The 17,956-nt window shown below is 41.2% G+C and overlaps 1 protein-coding gene across 10 annotated transcripts in view; it reads left to right on the top strand.

Annotated features, from left to right (window-relative positions):
- The window catches only part of camk2d2 (calcium/calmodulin-dependent protein kinase (CaM kinase) II delta 2), a 38,738-nt gene that overhangs the window by 17,277 nt on the left and 3,505 nt on the right, over nt 1-17,956 (top strand). Inside the window, exons 3-21 of one of the 10 annotated variants that reach the window (XM_069666449.1) lie at nt 3,062-3,121; nt 4,216-4,270; nt 4,944-5,009; nt 5,578-5,650; nt 7,146-7,248; nt 7,385-7,468; nt 7,949-8,043; nt 8,635-8,757; nt 8,984-9,067; nt 9,345-9,387; nt 10,515-10,555; nt 12,001-12,060; nt 13,487-13,531; nt 14,441-14,489; nt 14,972-15,070; nt 15,509-15,529; nt 15,925-16,000; nt 16,102-16,196; nt 17,596-17,834. In XM_069666449.1, the coding sequence (XP_069522550.1) occupies nt 3,062-3,121; nt 4,216-4,270; nt 4,944-5,009; nt 5,578-5,650; nt 7,146-7,248; nt 7,385-7,468; nt 7,949-8,043; nt 8,635-8,757; nt 8,984-9,067; nt 9,345-9,387; nt 10,515-10,555; nt 12,001-12,060; nt 13,487-13,531; nt 14,441-14,489; nt 14,972-15,070; nt 15,509-15,529; nt 15,925-16,000; nt 16,102-16,196; nt 17,596-17,828 (1,505 nt within the window). In that variant the 3' untranslated portion in view covers nt 17,829-17,834. The remainder of the gene's footprint in view (nt 1-3,061; nt 3,122-4,215; nt 4,271-4,943; nt 5,010-5,577; nt 5,651-7,145; nt 7,249-7,384; nt 7,469-7,948; nt 8,044-8,634; nt 8,758-8,983; nt 9,068-9,344; nt 9,388-10,514; nt 10,556-12,000; nt 12,061-13,486; nt 13,532-14,440; nt 14,490-14,971; nt 15,071-15,508; nt 15,530-15,924; nt 16,001-16,101; nt 16,197-17,595; nt 17,835-17,956) is intronic. The other 9 variants (XM_069666441.1, XM_069666440.1, XM_069666439.1 and 6 more) reach the window with 9 other exon arrangements.

The raw sequence follows: 17,956 nt of genomic DNA, 5'->3' as shown, positions 1-17,956 counted from the left end.
GGACTTACGACCACAGCGAAGGGCTGCTTCGGGGTCTGTTTGCTGCAGCGTTTGCAGGCCGCACGTCAGGAGGTTTCACACGGTCGTCTTTGCAGTGTCACGTGATTAATTGTGCTCTGCGTTGTGCAATTTTCCAGTTAAACTGCTGTTCATTGACTTGATTGTTATTTTTCCAACTTAAGTATATGATTTAGCATTTATAACAGTGTGTCATCACATCCGACTGTAAATCACTGCACCCACAACGGCAGGGAGTATCCGGTTGTAGTAATGTTTTAATCCTATTATGACTGTTTATTGTTCTTTTAACTTGATGGACGGTTATTTTATACTACTAAGGACAGATTGGAAAGTTTTTTTATACAGGTGATGACTTGTTTTTGAAGATCTCAAACTAGTTTGCACGTGTCTCTTTATCTGTGATTTATGGAGAGGTAAGCACAAAAGTAGAAAATGAGATGATAACTAACCAGGGCAGGCTGAAAAATCTGCATCCTTCTCCTGTATTTTTAGCTTTAACTGTAGTGCAGCCACAGCTCGTCCTGTATTTGTTTTGCATGTCACTGTTGGGATTTTATTCTGGCTTCATCTCTTTCCCTGCGCCTGATAAACTCCTCCCTCCTCTGGTGTGGACGATCACTGTTTCAGTCACAGTGAACATACTGTACTGGCGTTTTTACCCAGCATTTGAGAGCACGCCAAGTTCCATTTCGTCTAAAGTATACAGCAGCAAGAAGTTTGTCCGTGTGTGTGTGTGTGCCTGTGGTCTCCTATAGATGCACTACACCGACACACACCAGCAGATGCCTGTTCCTATAATGGGAACAAGTTGCCTGGTGTTCTTGCCTCTGAGTCCACAGTTTCCATAGCATCAAGAAGAGCAGAGGAGGGAGGCTAGATGAGAGTGAAAAAATAGGCGTCCTATTTTATTTTGAAAAAAAAAAAAAAGTAGAACCCGCTGCTCTTCTTTCTCTCTCTCTTGCTCTCGGGCTCTGTGTTTCGAGGCAATGCTGAAATGGGTCGCCTCAACACCGTACAGCATCACTCATTATAGCGACTGCTGCTCTGACTCGGTAATACTGAATCACAGTCTCTGGACTTTGGTTCCTTCTGCCGGGGAGATTCGAGAGTCACTTCTTGTTCCACAGAGTCAGATAGAATCAGTCAGGTGTCACAGAGGAGGCATGTGATTCTCTCCGAGGGCGGCCTTGTGACCAGCCTGTCCGTGGTCACATGCAGGGAGTACAATAACAGGGATATTACCCTGTCTGTCTCCATGAGCTCATGAAATTTTCATGTTGGCAAGAATGCACATGTTGTAAAGTGATAAACGGCAACTATTTTGGAATCCTTTTTGTGTGTAAAATAAGAATATAATGAGAGGGGTTAAGGTTGAAATGAATCTTTCAGCACATTGTTTTGGTTTTCTTCATGTGAGCCTTTTCTGTTTCTGTTCCCAGTCATTGATTTTGTCTTGAAAACCCGCTGACCACTCAGTCTGCTTCGCACCAAAGAGCAAATGTACACAGTTAGCGACTAGCTCACAAACGTATTAGAGCTATTAGCAACTCAATAGACGGACATTTCCCTTTGGAGTTGGTAGAGAGCAAAAACAGTGGTCAAAGAAGGGAGAAGGGATTCACTATTTGGTCAGATACACAACTCCAAACCAGTGTTGTGTTATTAGCTTTGTTGCGCTGCTGCAAGTGACCAGAAAATCAGTGATTTAAGGTTTTATGTTCTGTTCTTGCTACTCTTCTAAATTACCCTGACCCATAATGGTGCCCAGTAATGCAGGGTTTTTGTTTTTGTTTTTTTATCTTTTGCCATTATTCAGTAGGACAGCTGGAGAGAGTCAGGAATGTGGGGAGTAAAGGGTGGGGTATGACATGCACCAAATGATCTCAGACTGGGAGTCCAACCTGCGATCAGTGCATCGAGGACTATAGCCTCTGGCCGTACCCGTAATGCAGTTTTAATTTTGTTAATTAGCGATGCATTGATAATTTTGTATTCATTTTATTTATTATTACTATATTAGAAGAAAGAAATTCTTATTTGTGACCAACATTTTATTCATCTTTTATAAGGATTGCCAGTGTACATCATTAAGTAACCTTTGTCAAAAAATTATATTTCTTTATTAAAGTTTTATTGAAAAAGTTTTTTGTCTGATGTGAAGCAGAACAGTGAAGTACTTTTTAAAGATAATTTTTGGCTTTTTCCTGTATTAGATAGGACAGCTGAAGAGAGACAGGAAATGTGGGGAGTGGAGAGTGGGGGATGACCTGCAAATGACCGGGAGTTGAATCTGCGATCAGTGCATCGAGGACTGTAGTCTCTGTATATGGGGCCTCTGCTCTACCAACTGAGCTAAACCAGTACCCCTATGTACTAATGTCATTCTAATGATTTTGCATTCTGATACAATCGATATGTATTAGAAATGCTTTTATATTGATTCAAACAGTTAAGCTGAGCCTTTAAGTGTGTGTAAAGAAACATTAAGAGCAACAAAAACCTAATGATCTAAGTTTGGCCTGAAGATTGAATTAAGGGAAATGAAAGACTTTTAATTCAACTCGTATTCTCACAAATGGATTTTGTCCTCAGGGCAGAAAAAGGAAACTACAAGCGCGTTACAGGAGCTCTTATTTAACGCGACACCTGAGGTCAATGTGAATCCTCTGTGGCTGCTCACTCTGTTTGTTGTTCACTGCTGCCTGTCTGTTTGTGGCACACAACCAAGCACATATCAGGTCACATTATTTTTGTCAAGCATTTCACTTCTGATAAGGAAAAGAGTGGGTTGACACACAGCCAACATACTCACACACACATACAGACAGACGCAAACACACATACGAGCTGCTGTCAAGTACACAAACACACACTGACGCTGACAAAGAATCCCAAACACTGCTCTGTGTCCTCCACTGAATCAAAACTAACTTGCAGCCAACTTCCTTTTCGATGATTCAGAAAGCCAATCATGATGGGGAATAATGAAAAGGATTAAAAATAACTCTCTGTTTTTGTGTGTCCTTTGTTTTTCTTTTAGATCATCAAAAGCTGGAGAGAGAGGCGAGGATTTGTCGTTTACTGAAGCATCCCAACATCGGTGAGCTGCGAGTCCTCCATCTTAAAAAAAACGAGCACACAGGAACACACGCTAAAAAAACACATATTTTGTTCAGGTCTCTGGTGAATCGCGCTGTGGCAATTTATCTTCTAGACACAGTTATGGGGGAGAGTGTGTGTGTGTGTGTACGCAGCTTTCTAATGATGATGTATCTGTGTGCTCTCTTAGCCGAGTCATCAGAAAGACAAGAAAGCCCTACACCCTTTCTTTAAACCGCTGACCCTTTACACTCTTTCCTCCTCATTATTCCTCTGATAAAACCTGTCTCTCCTCTTTTGTTCTTTTCACACTCGTCTGCTCCGGCTCTGTCCTCTCTGCACTCGTATTATTTCAGATTTCTTAAACCGTTCTGCAACCCAGCAGCCATTCAAGTCAGTTTTCCAAGATAATTCGGACTCCCGGCCTTTGAAACGTTAAAAAAACATGTTAAAAAATAATATATATATGCTAGTTCAGATGTCAAACACAATGAGGTACAAATCATTAACTATTGCTGTAATCTAAGCGATATAAGGCTAATTATGCGAGTACAGGTTTGTTACTGGAGTCATCCACGTCTTTTATTAACACTTGTAGAAAGAGCCCATTTCATGAACCAAACTATCATAGCTTATAGCGGCTGATGTCTTATCTATAGTTAGCTGTGTACACTGGGATGTGAATGTGATAAGAAGACTTATTTTAGGCCTTTCCGTTAAAGGTTTCACCTCATCACACTGACTGTGGGGATTAGGAGTGTGCTCGTACATTTTCCACACTTTAAACACATCGTGAATCATCACATTAAGTGGAGGTAGAATACATTATAAATTGCAAACTCATTTTGCCACTTTATTTGCACTTAGTAATTCACCCCGCTCCTTTTTGCATATTAACGCTGTATTTCTGGCTTGCCTGAAAACTAATAACTTATTTCTGACGCACAGCACCTCCAAGAAATGAATAAAAAATGAGTGTTTGGCATTATTAGAGTTGAGGTGTTGACTGCTTTTCTTTTCATGTGGCTTCTTCTTCTTCTGTTCCCTGTCTGTCCTGTGTTTGTGTTTTGTGGTTTTGTTAAATCTCCTCAACAGTACGACTCCATGACAGCATATCAGAGGAGGGTTTCCACTATCTGGTGTTTGATCTGTGAGTAACAGACTGGCTCACACATATTCTCTTTTATTCTGTCACCACCATAGCAATATAACATGTTTTTGCCTGTCTGACTTTCCATTTCAACTTGTGTATTTGTATAAGGTTCACACCCTGTATAGAAGTGTGTATAAAGTATGCATAGTTCCTATGAAGCTTGACAGGCTTGCTTTTCCTCAAACATAGTGTTTTGTTCTGAGTGATAACGAGGTAACTCATAGTGGTTTGCTGTACCAGGTTGCACAACAGAAGCTCAGGAATGTCTTAATGTGTACACTTGGTTGGGAGGAAACTTTCTTATTATGTTCAAATCAGAGACTGAGCGAGACAGCCCAGCCACTATTTTAAAAAGGAAGTAACTGTCTCTTGGCCTTATGTGCCACCGAGCAGTTCTCCTTATAGATAGATCTATGATATTAATACCAGGAACCGCTAACATTTAGCAAGTCAAGTTATATGTTAAACTTAACTGACAATCCTTAAGGTAGTGAACGTAAATACAGTTAATACTTTCTGTTTTTACGTAAAATAATTTGTGTGTTCAGATGTAGGATTAAGTGTTCACACAGTATCCTGTTGGCTGATTTTTGTGAGGGTATGTACTATAACATGATGCATCCGTGTATGATTAAGAAAAAGAGAGACTGTTTTCTTTGTATCTCCACAGGGTGACAGGAGGAGAGCTGTTTGAGGACATCGTAGCCAGGGAGTACTACAGTGAGGCTGATGCCAGGTAACACACACCCACACACACACACACCCCAACGCTGAGCGCAGCAGCCATATCGCATCTCTGTGTGTTACTGGTGTGTATATTTAAGCCTTTAACATATGGTCGTCTCAGAAGGTGCGATACAGCTGCCTTGTCTCTGAGGCATCTCCGGGAGTTATTTATAAAGGTGATTAACGACATACAGCCTGCGGTATTAATCATACACAGCCTACCTTACACTGCCAGCTTTATGTTGGAAGACTGCCTCCCCAGAGAGAGAGCGAGAGGAGGGGAGAAATAGTGTGTGTTTCTGTGCTTTTCTTGTCATACACACTGTATAGCTTTGGTTTATCTATAGAGTGTGATACATTATGCTGTGAGAGATGACTTACCTTCATGCGGCTAAATGTCATCCGTAATGATGCGGACATATGATACTTGTTATTAGATTGCTTCCTCGTCTCTTCCCCTCAATTAATTCCCTTCCCTTTTCTCTACTTTTCTTCCTTTCCTTTTTTCATCCATGCTTTTCTCTCTCTCCTTCCATTTGTTCCATCACAATCCTGCGCTTGTTCATCACTCATTACAGCCACTGCATACAGCAGATCCTCGAGAGTGTCCATCACTGCCATGTTAATGGGATTGTCCACAGGGATCTCAAGGTTTGTATGAGGGCAGTCACGGCTGCATCCATGCTCAGTCCTGACTCTGTACAGCATATGACAACTTTCCGAAAGACCCTGTAACCCCCCCAGTGTCCTTATCCATTGCATCCATACACTTTTCTTTTATTTATTTTGACAAGTTTTGTGAATGTAATGTAATTTTTTGTCTCGTGTGAGTGGAAAAATACCATCAAAGTGCTTTCATGTTCTCTTATAATATACCATTCTTTCTCTTAGAGGGTCTAAAAGCTTTGGCCACTCAATGAAGCTGATTTGACCTTTGACCTTGACCTCTGCAATGAAAACAGCTGCAGCTCTTGTTTGCATGAATGAGAATAAGATTTAAACCTAGCAAATAGCTTAGACTTGAAGGATGGCTCTGCAATCATTCCAATAATTCCTCCAATAATGTTGCACACGGCATGCTAGCATCCTCATCTATGTGTGTGATAATCTGAGTGTAGCCCGATGGCAACAGGAATAGGAGCAACCACAAGCCACAACCTCAGGAGTGATCTCCATTAGCATAATTATGTAAACATTATGTTGAGATGTGAAAGGTTTTCAGAGGTCATGAATATTCTAACAGTAGTCTGTATTCTCATAACCTCTAAAGACCTTGTTTTATGTGGAGAAAAAAGAGAGGAGAACGCATGAAAGCTCCATTAAAGATGTATCGGAATTTGAACGTGTAATTGTATCTGAAAAATGGTGAGAAAAATAATCTATATCAGGTGTCCTTTAACTGAAGTGTTCTGAAGTTTACAAATACTTCACAGCCAGCAGGATTTATTCATGATTATGTAAATGAGGATGTAGATGTGTCCGGTTGTCAGTTAGTGTCCTGTTGAGTCGTATGTCCGCCATAAACTGTCTGCTCACAGGCCGTCTGTGTTTAGAGCCTCTAAATGTTAGGGAATGTATTATTCATTAGAGCACACTGTCTAACTGGCCTCAGGTTAGCAAAGACCTTTCTGCACCTGTGTCCATGTGTGTTAGTGTGGGTGCACGTGTGCTTGCTAGGGGCGTGCATATATTTGTCATTGTGCTAAACTGTGTTAGTGTGCGGTGTGTGTTTTCCGTTACCCATATGTGGCTGAGTCACTTGTTTTTACACCCGCACCTCCCTCCTGTATCCTTCTCCCTGCAGTGTGGACTTTGTTCCCACTCATGGATTTTAACAGTGGATTGTCTGCTACCAATTCCCTGGTTTAGAGTCCATGAGACTGAGGAAGCAAGTCCACAGCTCCAGTGTGGAAAAAATGTCTGTGGTCACCCAGAGATTTGGTCCACATTTGTTTCTCTGTCACGTTTTGTGGCAGAAGGGAGCCGCCTCAGACACGGATTTGAGAGCAGTTTAGCACCGTGACCCCTAATAGTGTATATTAGGATTTGGTTTGGCTAATCTGATCTTAGATCTGTGTCTGTGGGTGGCTTGTTCCCAGAGCGTGTGACCTCTCACCTCTAACCTGTTTGACTCCGCCCCCCCCAGCCTGAGAACCTTCTATTGGCCAGTAAGCTGAAGGGGGCGGCGGTCAAGTTGGCTGACTTTGGGCTTGCTATCGAGGTGCAGGGGGACCAGCAGGCATGGTTTGGTGAGTATTCATCCATCCATTTCTGAACCTGAATCAGTTGGTCAATCAAGCAACCAACCAATCAGTCGATCAATCACCCCTCCAGTCACTGAACTGCCCACTCCTGCCTACCATTCCCTCCATATCACTCCTCTAGGTTTTGCCGGTACTCCGGGTTACTTGTCTCCAGAAGTGTTGAGGAAAGACCCATATGGCAAACCGGTGGACATGTGGGCCTGTGGTAAATAACATTCAGATTCTCTCACTGCAACTGTTTGAATTGACTTAACACAGTGATGTTGTGTTCACGAAGGGTTGGATTCTTTTCAGCAGCTCTTTGGAACAACAAAGGAAACCGAGTTGAACTTGAGAGCTGACTTTTTATCATATGTGTCTGATTTTGACTGCCTGCGTTAGATTCACTCCTCTTGTTCCACTTCTGTCCAGTTGGTGGTAAAAATGCGACTCTTAGGCGTTTTACCAACAGCCAGTTAACACTAGATTAAAAGAAAAAAGACACAATCCTGTTTTTTGGTTTAGTTTACAATGAGCTTAACTTTCAATCTCTGTCCAAACTGGTCAGGTGTGTGAGGAAGCACACCAAATTCATGTGTTTTTTAAATGTGTTAATCGGGTGAATTTGTTTTTGTTATATATAGGTAATATGAGTATATTCTTATATTTTACTAACATGTTTATTTTCCATGTCACTTCCTTCTAGGTGTGATTTTATACATCCTGCTGGTGGGCTACCCTCCCTTCTGGGATGAGGACCAGCACCGCCTTTACCAACAAATCAAGGCTGGGGCCTATGATGTAAGAAATCACACGCTCACAGCACAAACGGGCTGGCATTAAAAACATACAGTTCAAACAAGTGAAGCTGACTAACATGTTATTTGTTCGAATCACACGATCTTTGTCATGTATGGTGCCAAATCCAAAATGTCTCCATACATTACTTCTCAAATGATTCTGTTATGACTATTGTTCAGAATCTGGAATCGGACAGATTATTACAGATGTCATCGTCAATGTTCTCACACTCGTTTAAGATTGGATGTCTGCATACATCGCCCCCAAATCACAGAAAGGAAAACAACAAAAGTCAAATGATCTAAAGTTTTAAGTTCATTTTTAAGAGGAACCAAATGTTTCTTGTTCACCTAACCTTGCTGAGGAAATAATAGTCTTGCCGATAATTTAAAATCAAAAGTGGCTTCCATAATGCACACGCGTACATGCTATTTTTAATACAATATTTACTGTAGTTTTGGTTCTCTGTTTCCTCAGAAGAAAGCTGTTTGTTGTTTTGTTCCACCTCTTCTTTCCTTTGCTACAAAAAGAATATGGCCCCATTCACTTTGTCTGTGTAATTTGTATTTGCCCCTCTTGTTCTTTTGACAGTTCCCTTCCCCAGAGTGGGACACTGTAACTCCTGAGGCCAAAGATCTGATCAACAAGATGCTGACCATCAACCCCAGTAAACGCATCACTGCCGCAGAGGCCCTCAAACACCCCTGGATCTGCGTATGTGGCAACGACACATAGACAGATATTAAGATGCAGACACACACAAACAATGAGCCTTATGGGCAACAAACAGCCTCACTAGTATCAGTCTTGCAATCAGATCCAAATTGCACAACGCACAGTAACACAGTAACAATGCGAACACCTGCTCATCTATGCATTCTTCCCATCCATTGTTCCCATCCTCCACTAATCCTCAAATCCTCTCCTCTTCTTCCGGCAGCAACGGTCCACTGTAGCTTCCATGATGCACAGGCAGGAGACTGTGGAGTGCCTGAAGAAATTCAACGCCAGGAGGAAACTCAAGGTGAGGCGTCTGGCAATCCTTCATGCTTCTATTTTTGTAGAACAATCCATCCAGCCATCTCTCTCTCTGTCTCTCTCTCCTCCCTCGCTCCGTCTCCCTTTACCCAAGACTTTGCAGGATAACTTAGAAATGATGACCTGTTCTCTAAAACCTTCAAGTTGCCCTTTTGCTGTGCTCTTATTTCTTGCTTTAACCGTGTAATCAATCTTCCTATTTCTGTCTTTCCCTTCCTTTCATCGCCATTGCCTCCCTCTTTCCTTCTTTTCTATCACTGCAGGGAGCCATATTGACCACTTTGCTGGTCACAAGAAACTTCTCAGGTATGTCTGTCTTAGCCTGGTGTCCAAGACCTGGTTTCCAAAACATATCTTAAATGTAAACGTATGCAGGAGGCTGGAAGAGCTTCTTAGCCTTTATTAATGAAGACAGTTTGTATAGTGCTGGGTGAAAATGCATCTTCTAGTAAAGAGGGAACCAGATCAGAGGCGGCACAAAGTACAACTTAAAGTCTGGATCTGTTTCCCTATAGGACAAAAATAATCTTGGCACAAAGGTGTTAGTGGAAACGTCATCTCTCTGTATCTCTCTAGCTGTTGCTTTTACTCTCTCTACATTTTGTGCACTGTCATAACTTTTTGCATGCATTTCCTTTCAGCTGTCTGTATTTTCTAAGGCTTTTTCCAGCCTGCTTTCTTTCCTCATTCTACAGTTAAGGACATTAGTGCACCTGTGTCTCTTTTTATTCATCATTTTCTTCCTTTTTTTTTCGATTTTCTTTCCTTCTTTTGTTTGGATTGTGGTTTCCATTTGAGGTAAGATTTTTTGGAATGACGGGAGAGATATGCAGGGTTCTGCCCAACTTAATAGTTGTGATATTAAGGCCTTACCTAGTCATCTAATAGCCAATCACATATGCATGAAGATAAGTTGCTTGGTATTCATGAGAACGTTATTGAACCTCAGGCTTGCAACAGTGCCAATTGGCTATCAGAATAACATTTAGGCAAGGATGCAGCATGAATTTTGAAATGCAATCTAGTGTTTGGATTCCTTTTATGCCATCAGAAATACAATGAGAGAAGGATGATGGGATAGTATGTGTGGGTGCTTGTGGTTAAGTGCATGTGTGTGTGCAGTTTAAGAATGCTACGTCAGTCTGATGGAGATGCAAATGATCCCTTTCATCACCTGCTAAATACACACCCAATCAGCCACCCACCCTGCAGCCCTTTACATGTGAATTACTGTTTAGTAGGAGACCAATTTAGCCTTTCTAAGCATATGTTGCATTGCATTATGGATCTTGCAGTTGGATTTTGCAACCTGGAGTTTGAAGATAAGCACAGTTGACTGATATGCTTGCTGCATGTTAGCGTAGCCTCAGGCTCAGGACTGTTTGTGAACTCTCATGCTGACATGTTTTTGTTTTTTTTCTTGCCTTCTGCAGCAGCCAAGAGTTTGCTCAACAAGAAGCAAGATGGCGTTAAGGTGAGTGGCCTTCTCACTGTGAAGAAAGTGCTTTGTTACTTGCATTTTGACTGTTGGAACGTTCAGTGTCTGAGGAGCCTTCTGGATAGTTATTATGCATTGTGCACTTAGTGGCATCATCATTCAGGAACAGTCACCACAAGCAGTGGGCAATGGTTGTAGTTTTCTCTGTGTGATTGAAGAGTTGTTAGTTTTATTTCTAGTTTAATCAACTTATTAAAAAAATAGTCTCTGTAGTGACTTGATCTTTACCACAGAGCCCCTTATGTGCTCTTTCCTTGTTTCTTTGTGTGTTTGGGGCCCAATCTGAAATGAACACTTGATGCATGTGTGTGCGTGCATGTTGAGAATTTTGTGCGACTGACTTATTCTGTGTGCCTGTTTTACATATAAGTGAGTGTTGATTTGAGACTGGACCTCTGCATACATTGTTTGAATCAGTGTCACTGTGTTTGAGGCCGACTCAGGCCGACAGTATGTCGCGCTATGAGATCCATTCCAAGGAGTTTATCCCACGTCCATGTGACCCCAATCAATGAAAATATAAACTATAGTATACCTCATAGACACTTGAGTCACACATGAAGGGCATGTCTGCAGTGAGTGCTGACAATATAATAGTTATTATGAATATTGAACAAATATAATGTATAGCAAGTGTACAAAATACCATGAAATCCATTTGACTGAGTGTACTTTATTCAATAGAAATAGTTACATTTTTACTGCTGATTACATACAATTGCTTGTGTGTTAATTGTCTATTATACAACACTACGTTTCGTCCAAGTGATCTGATTGGACAAGGTATACCATGATATAGAGTATAACAGCACTGGGACTTTTAACAATGTGTATCACTCCGCCTCAGTTGTCTTGAATAATACAGCAGCCAAAAGAGCATATTGAGGGACAGAATTAAAAATTGGATAGTCTTAATTTAATGCAAAAATGTGGACATGACAGTAAATGTGACTTGATTATTTAAACAAAATCACACGAGAAAATGACCGTCTTTTTGCATCACAGTAAGACTTTTACTGTGGTGGAATGGTTGGAAAATACATTTATGTTCATAAATGAGAAAGATTTAAAGTAGAGGATCCTCTGTCAGCATAGCTTCCTTTTGTGTTTTTGTTCGGTTATTGAATGGAGGTTTAGTTACCTGTGAGTACATTATAAGAAAGTCTCCTGATTTCCCCCCTGTTGTTGCAGACCCCCTAGTTTGTATTCTCCTCAACTGAGGATGTCTAATTAAAAATGTTTAAATCTTTATTGATTTCAGAAACATAAAAAGTTTCCATCCTCCTTCAGTAACATCAAATCTTTGAAACACATGAGTTTTGACGATCTCTTGGAATGGACTGTAGCCAGTGCGTGTGTGTTTGTGTGTCTGAAAAGAAGTGTGTATGTGTATCATGTCCCCTCTACACTGCCCCCTGCAGGTCAACAACAAAGCCAACACAGTGACCAGTCCTAAAGACACTGGCCCTGCCCCTGCACTGGTATACTCACACAACCTCACCGACAGCCGCACCTTCATCCACAAAACCTCCACACCTCCCCCCTTCCCACCCCGCTGTGGAGGAGGTACAGGTTCTCCCTTTGACACGGGGTCAGATCACTTCCTGTTTGACCTTAGCCTTGCTTGAGAGCATTTAAATTCCTAACCAGGTGGATTAGAGTATAGAAAATCTAACGGGTGATAACATGGGGTGAAACATATGTCTGCCTCATCTTTAGGCTTTCCCTGAATGAAATGGTGTGTAAAAGCTTTTGTGCACCAGCTCCAGCATATTTGATACAGCTCACCATGAAAATAAACAGAGCTTGGCCAGTTTGGATTTGCTGGTTAATTTTGAGCTGAAACAAAAAGCCCTTACACACATTTGGATTGGGATTTTTTAGTTTACAATCTGTCTTTAAGGGCAACCTTTACCTCAACCAAACCCCCAACTCCCCTCTCCTTGCCCCCTTTTTCTCTGCCAGATCCCCTCCTTTCTCCTTTCCCTCTACACACCATGCATGTGCTCCTCTTATGTCACAAAATGTACCAGTTTTGCATTTGATAGTAAAATGTTATTTCGGGTTTGCCGCTTATATAGTTTGTGCATGGCTGGCGTGTAAGGATGGTGGCTCCTTAGGCTCATTAAGATGCAACCTTCCCGAGGGATTTGGCCGTCGCTCATTGGCTTGCGCATGTTGTCTGCTGACTGGCTGTCGACGTCAGGCCACATGACTGCTGCTGTGCATGATGTCAAAGGCTTTCTGTCCCCTCATTTGCTGTCAAGATGATTACGCATGAACACAGACACATGGCATCCTTCTCTTTCTCTGTCTCTCTCTCTCTCTCTCTCATCCTTTCTTTCTCTATCATCATGCTCACACACCCACACGAACACGCACAGACACATACAGACACAGATGCAGGCTGCTGATGTTATAATCTAGTGTAATCGGGGCGAGTGATTAGACGGACTGAGCCGGTCATCAGGATCGATTCCGCAAAAGCCCAGACATCTGATTACCAAGGCAGGACCCCGCTGAGGGCTGATGAGAGAGAGGCAGACACAGGAAAGACGTTCAGCAACAATATCCTGCAGGAAGTGAGAGAAAGGAACGAAGAAAAAATAAGTGGGCATGGGCAATAGAAGAATGCATTTCAGATACATTTTGATAATTATATTTTACATTACATTATTTATGGATGCATAGCAAGATAGACGCAGAGACAGACGGACAGATAGAAAGATATACGTATATATATGTATATATATATATATACATATATATAGATATGTCAATGTTATTGACCTTGACATTCAGAAACTTCACACAAACACTCATTTAACAGTTTCTGTGCCATCACACCCATTCAAGCGTTCATTCGTTATTTCTTCCCACATTTTCTCTGTTATATGTTCTCTTTAGGAACCACAGACAACCGTGATCCACAACCCAGTGGATGGAAATAAGGTACTACAGCACAACCACCTTTGTTCTATATACAAATACCTCCCTATACTGACTGTAAAAAACCCACATCTTGATTTATCTTCTGCTCAGCGTTTCCCATTAATTACCTAGACTGAGGCGGCCTGCTATTGTCTAATTTGTCCGACAGCAGTTTCATAATGAATCGAAAAAATATTTTACATTCAGTTCTGATGTGCGCATGTGCAATCGTCACTTTGCAGGATGTGTGATTATAAGGCAAATTAACTGAAACAAGTAGAGCTGCTACTTTATCGTTGCTCGGTGCAAAAGGAGTACTCGCCATGTTCTCGTTTTCCATCACCAATCTACTATAAGTATTGGTTTGTTAGAGGAAAAAACACTTTAAACTGCGTTAAACTCTGTCTTGTTTGCTATGTCATCACCATTCATATCTATACAACCAATTTGTTCACAAGAGCACACATTTCTAGCCTCTTAATTTTGGTCTCAGAGTGCACCAGATGTTCCATTTAACTTTAAAATGTACAAAAGTTTCTTCTGGCAGAGCATGCCCCTGGACCTCCTGTGAGGATTCAGAGTCAACCCCCTATAGTCTCACAAAGTCCTGTGGGAAACACTGTTTTACTGTTATAAAATCAACTGTTAATGAATTATCTTCATCTGGACAGCCTGGTGGCCTTGGGGTTTAAGACCCTAACTATGTAATCACAGCATCACTGATTTAAGCCCAGCCTGGGCTTGCATCACTTCCCTCCTTTCCCTCCTCTTCTTTCTTGTCAGCCAAATGGGCGTAAAAATAACACTCATAGTATAGAAAAATATGAGTTTGCAAACACCTATTGATGATACAAAACAAATTATACTGTATTATTTTGGACGCATGTATGACACATCAAACAATCTGTGTGTGTTATCATTCTGTTTCAGGAGTCCATTGAGAGTGCCAACACCACCATAGAGGACGAGGATGTGAAAGGTAGGCGAACATGTGCTTCTGTCTGATTAACACACCGACAGTTCTCACCTACGCTGTGAGGATTCAACAGTCGGTTCTCACCTTTTCCAATCAGACTGATAATTCCTGTCAAGGTTTTTCTTCATTGTGTTTTGCAAAGCGGTAAAAATTCACAGCAAGTTAACTACTGCCAATCCCCCTGTCCTGTCAACTCATTATGCCAAATGCAGTCTGCCCTGTTCTTTTTCTGTCCTCCTCTCCCTCACATCCTCTGTTTTTCCAGTTTTTGTCTGAGACTGACGCTGAATTTAGTGAACACTGCTGGCTTTTTCACTTTTGTTCTCGTACCTTTTTAACGTTTGCAGTTTTACTAAATGTTTTCCCCCTCTTTCTTATGTTTTGTCAAAAAATATCCGTTTTCCTCTTTTAATTCCTTTTTTTTTCTTCTTACATCCCCTACCTTACACACACACTACACCATATCACACTCCCCTCTCTGACAGCCCTCCATCTGGGCAGCTTAGTGAGCGGTATCTTGAGCTCTAAGAGCCGCTCCTCACAGATGTCTGACTCAAGGCAGACTCCCACCTCCTCAGTTCAGAGTAAGTCGCTCGGCAGCGAGGGAGATGCCTTGTCTTGTTTCCCTCTTTTTACCCCGTCGTCAATAGAAGAAAGTGTCTCAAATCCTGTGTTCCTGATGTTCAGATAGTCCTGGCTTAGATTAATGGGTGTTTGATCAATTTCCCTTTTCCAGTGAAGTAAACCTGTTTTTGACCCCTAAATATATCTCCTGCTTTTGTCACATTTAATCCACTGCTATAAACTTTTGCCTTCTTGTCTGACTTACCGAAACTATGATTCACATAGAAAGAAGCTAACTCACACACACTCTCATATACACACACACACACACACACACACACACACACTGTTGTATTTTTCCGGCTCTGAAGCTGCTGACGTACTGGTTTTTACATTTCTTTACTATTCATCATGTCTTTTTGTTGCACAAATTAAGTAATTTTTTTAATATCCCCCAGCCTGCACCAATAACAATAAAGGTAACTGTCAACATTATTTAGTTAAAACTGCTTTTGTAGCAAATACTTGCATCTGAGCATTGGTTTGTCTTTGTTACTTTGAGCTTTGTTGGGTGAAAGGAGTCATCTTGCATTTACTTGCCTGATATCACTATTAGTCATGGGAGGCTTTCTTCTTCTGTTGTTACTCTGATATCAAAGGAAAAAATTGTGAATTAACTCTTTGTGAGCGCCTTCCATTTCTAATACATTTTAAAATCCTGCTAATTAGTAGAGTAGAACCCATTTGATGCTGATTTGTTGTCAGATTTTCATTAACTGCACTCAGACTTGACATTTGCCTGAAATACAGAATGCAGCAGCATTTTTTACATCAGTTTTTGTGACTAATAACGTTCTTTCGTCTTGTGTTGTAGCCCGCAAACAGGAAATTATCAAAGTCACTGAGCAGCTGATCGAGTCTATCAACAACGGTGACTTTGAGTCCTATGCGTAAGTTTCCTTCTCTCTGTATATGTGCAGAAACATCAAACCAATTATTCTGATTGTGTTGCTTCCTTTGCTGATTGTTTATTCTCATTGTGCCGCAACAGTAAGATTTGTGATCCTGGACTTACTTCCTTTGAGCCTGAGGCCCTGGGCAACCTGGTGGAAGGACATGACTTCCATCGCTTTTACTTTGAAAATGGTGAGTTAATAAAAACTGAGAAAAACTAACAGACTGAAACTGTCACATATTACAACATGGATAGGTTAACTAGCTAATAATATGAAATACTTGCTTAAGCCACTGTTGTCTAATTTGAAACATGTAGCAGCTGTGGGTTCGGAGTTGCTTCAAAAGGTGCATCTTGCCAGCTGGCTCTGCACCCAAACGAGACGCTGCAAAATAGGAACTTGGCCCTTGGAAGGATTAAGTGTTGTGTATTGTTCATCAAATTGTTTTTCCAGCTGCTTTCAGAATAAATTGAGGCATTCATTGTTATTACAAACATCCTTGCTTATATTGGCATGATATCCTGGCTGCTGTTAGTTGTTGTCCTTAAAGCACTTTGTTGTCTTGAAATCCCTTTTGGGATATTTAGTCAGAAGAGCTTAATTTTTCAGTTTAAATGTCTTGCAAATGATTACTTTGCAACTATGGAACCAAAAGTACACTCTAAACATGAACTTGAACCATATTTTGAGTATGTAGAGTGGTGGAAAAACTTACAAATTAAAATATACTTGCATAACCAGCAATCGTACTTCCTTAACAAAAAGTTAGTATTGAAGAACATCCCGACAGGCAGTAACAGATAATGTAACTGGAAAAGCTCACACACTACTATAACTTTCCTGTTGCTTTAGCCATATTTATATATACTGTATATATGTGTATACATGTCGCATAATGAGCCAATAAGCAACAGCTGTAGAGGCAGGTCATAAACATAATCAGTTGATTGGAAGCAGGTGTGCAGGGGACTCACTGACATAATCTAGTGTGTAGGGAATGTAGAGACAGACCTAGATACAATCGATGATGTATTATTCCTACACTTCTGCACAGAAATTTGAATAAAAGAGATCAAATAAAACTGGCTGAAACTATATAGAATTATATAGAATTACAAAGGTCCCAAACACATACGCCAAAGGGATATGAACATGCAGTTTGCTTGAAAGAGAGTATAAATGGTTTGCTCAATGTTCATGTATAGTCCTTTCAGTTTACAATTAATGTTTGCTGGTAAACCACCAGGTCATCTCTGTGATTATGAACCTTGGAGCAAAAAAATCACGAATGAATAATGATTGCTATAAATGGCTGAATGTCCTCAGTCTGGGTAAAAATAGTTCACATAAACTAGATATGTCCTAGAAACCTCAATCACTTGGCAGGCCTGTGCTTGTCCACTATCCAACATCAACATATGGAGACTTTTAGTTGGGCTTTTCATATCGGTTAATATTTGTTCTAAGGTAGGGTCAGTGTTTTGTTTTCGAATAGTCATGAAGCATTATTATTCCCTCACTTAGCCCAGTTTGGAAAAAATCTATTACATGAGTTAAATATATGATATGCCCTTTTGTCTCTCTTCCAGCCCTGTCCAAAGGGAATAAACCAGTGCACACGATCCTCCTGAACCCACATGTGCACCTTATTGGGGAAAACGCAGCGTGTATTGCCTACATCCGACTGACCCAGTACATGGACGGCAGCGGCATGCCCCGCACCATGCAGTCCGAGGAGACCCGTGTGTGGCACCGCCGCGAGGGCAAGTGGCAAAACATCCACTTCCACCGCTCCGGCTCGCCCAGCATCCCGTCCCAGTAAGAGACAGTAAGAAACACACAGCAGAAACCACAAATTAAGAAACACTAAACGGCTGCTTAAGGTCTTCCTCTAGTGGTGTAACTTCTCACGTTGTTACAGTGATGTGGGTGTGCTCCAGGGTGTGGTCA

Source organism: Semicossyphus pulcher, unplaced genomic scaffold (assembly GCF_022749685.1).
Source record: "Semicossyphus pulcher isolate SPU_LCO1_2020_fin unplaced genomic scaffold, fSemPul1.0.p SCAF_17, whole genome shotgun sequence".
In the NCBI taxonomy this organism is placed as follows: domain Eukaryota; kingdom Metazoa; phylum Chordata; class Actinopteri; order Labriformes; family Labridae; genus Semicossyphus; species Semicossyphus pulcher.
Note: the sequence above shows the minus strand (reverse complement) of the source record. Positions and strands in the feature narration are given on the sequence as shown.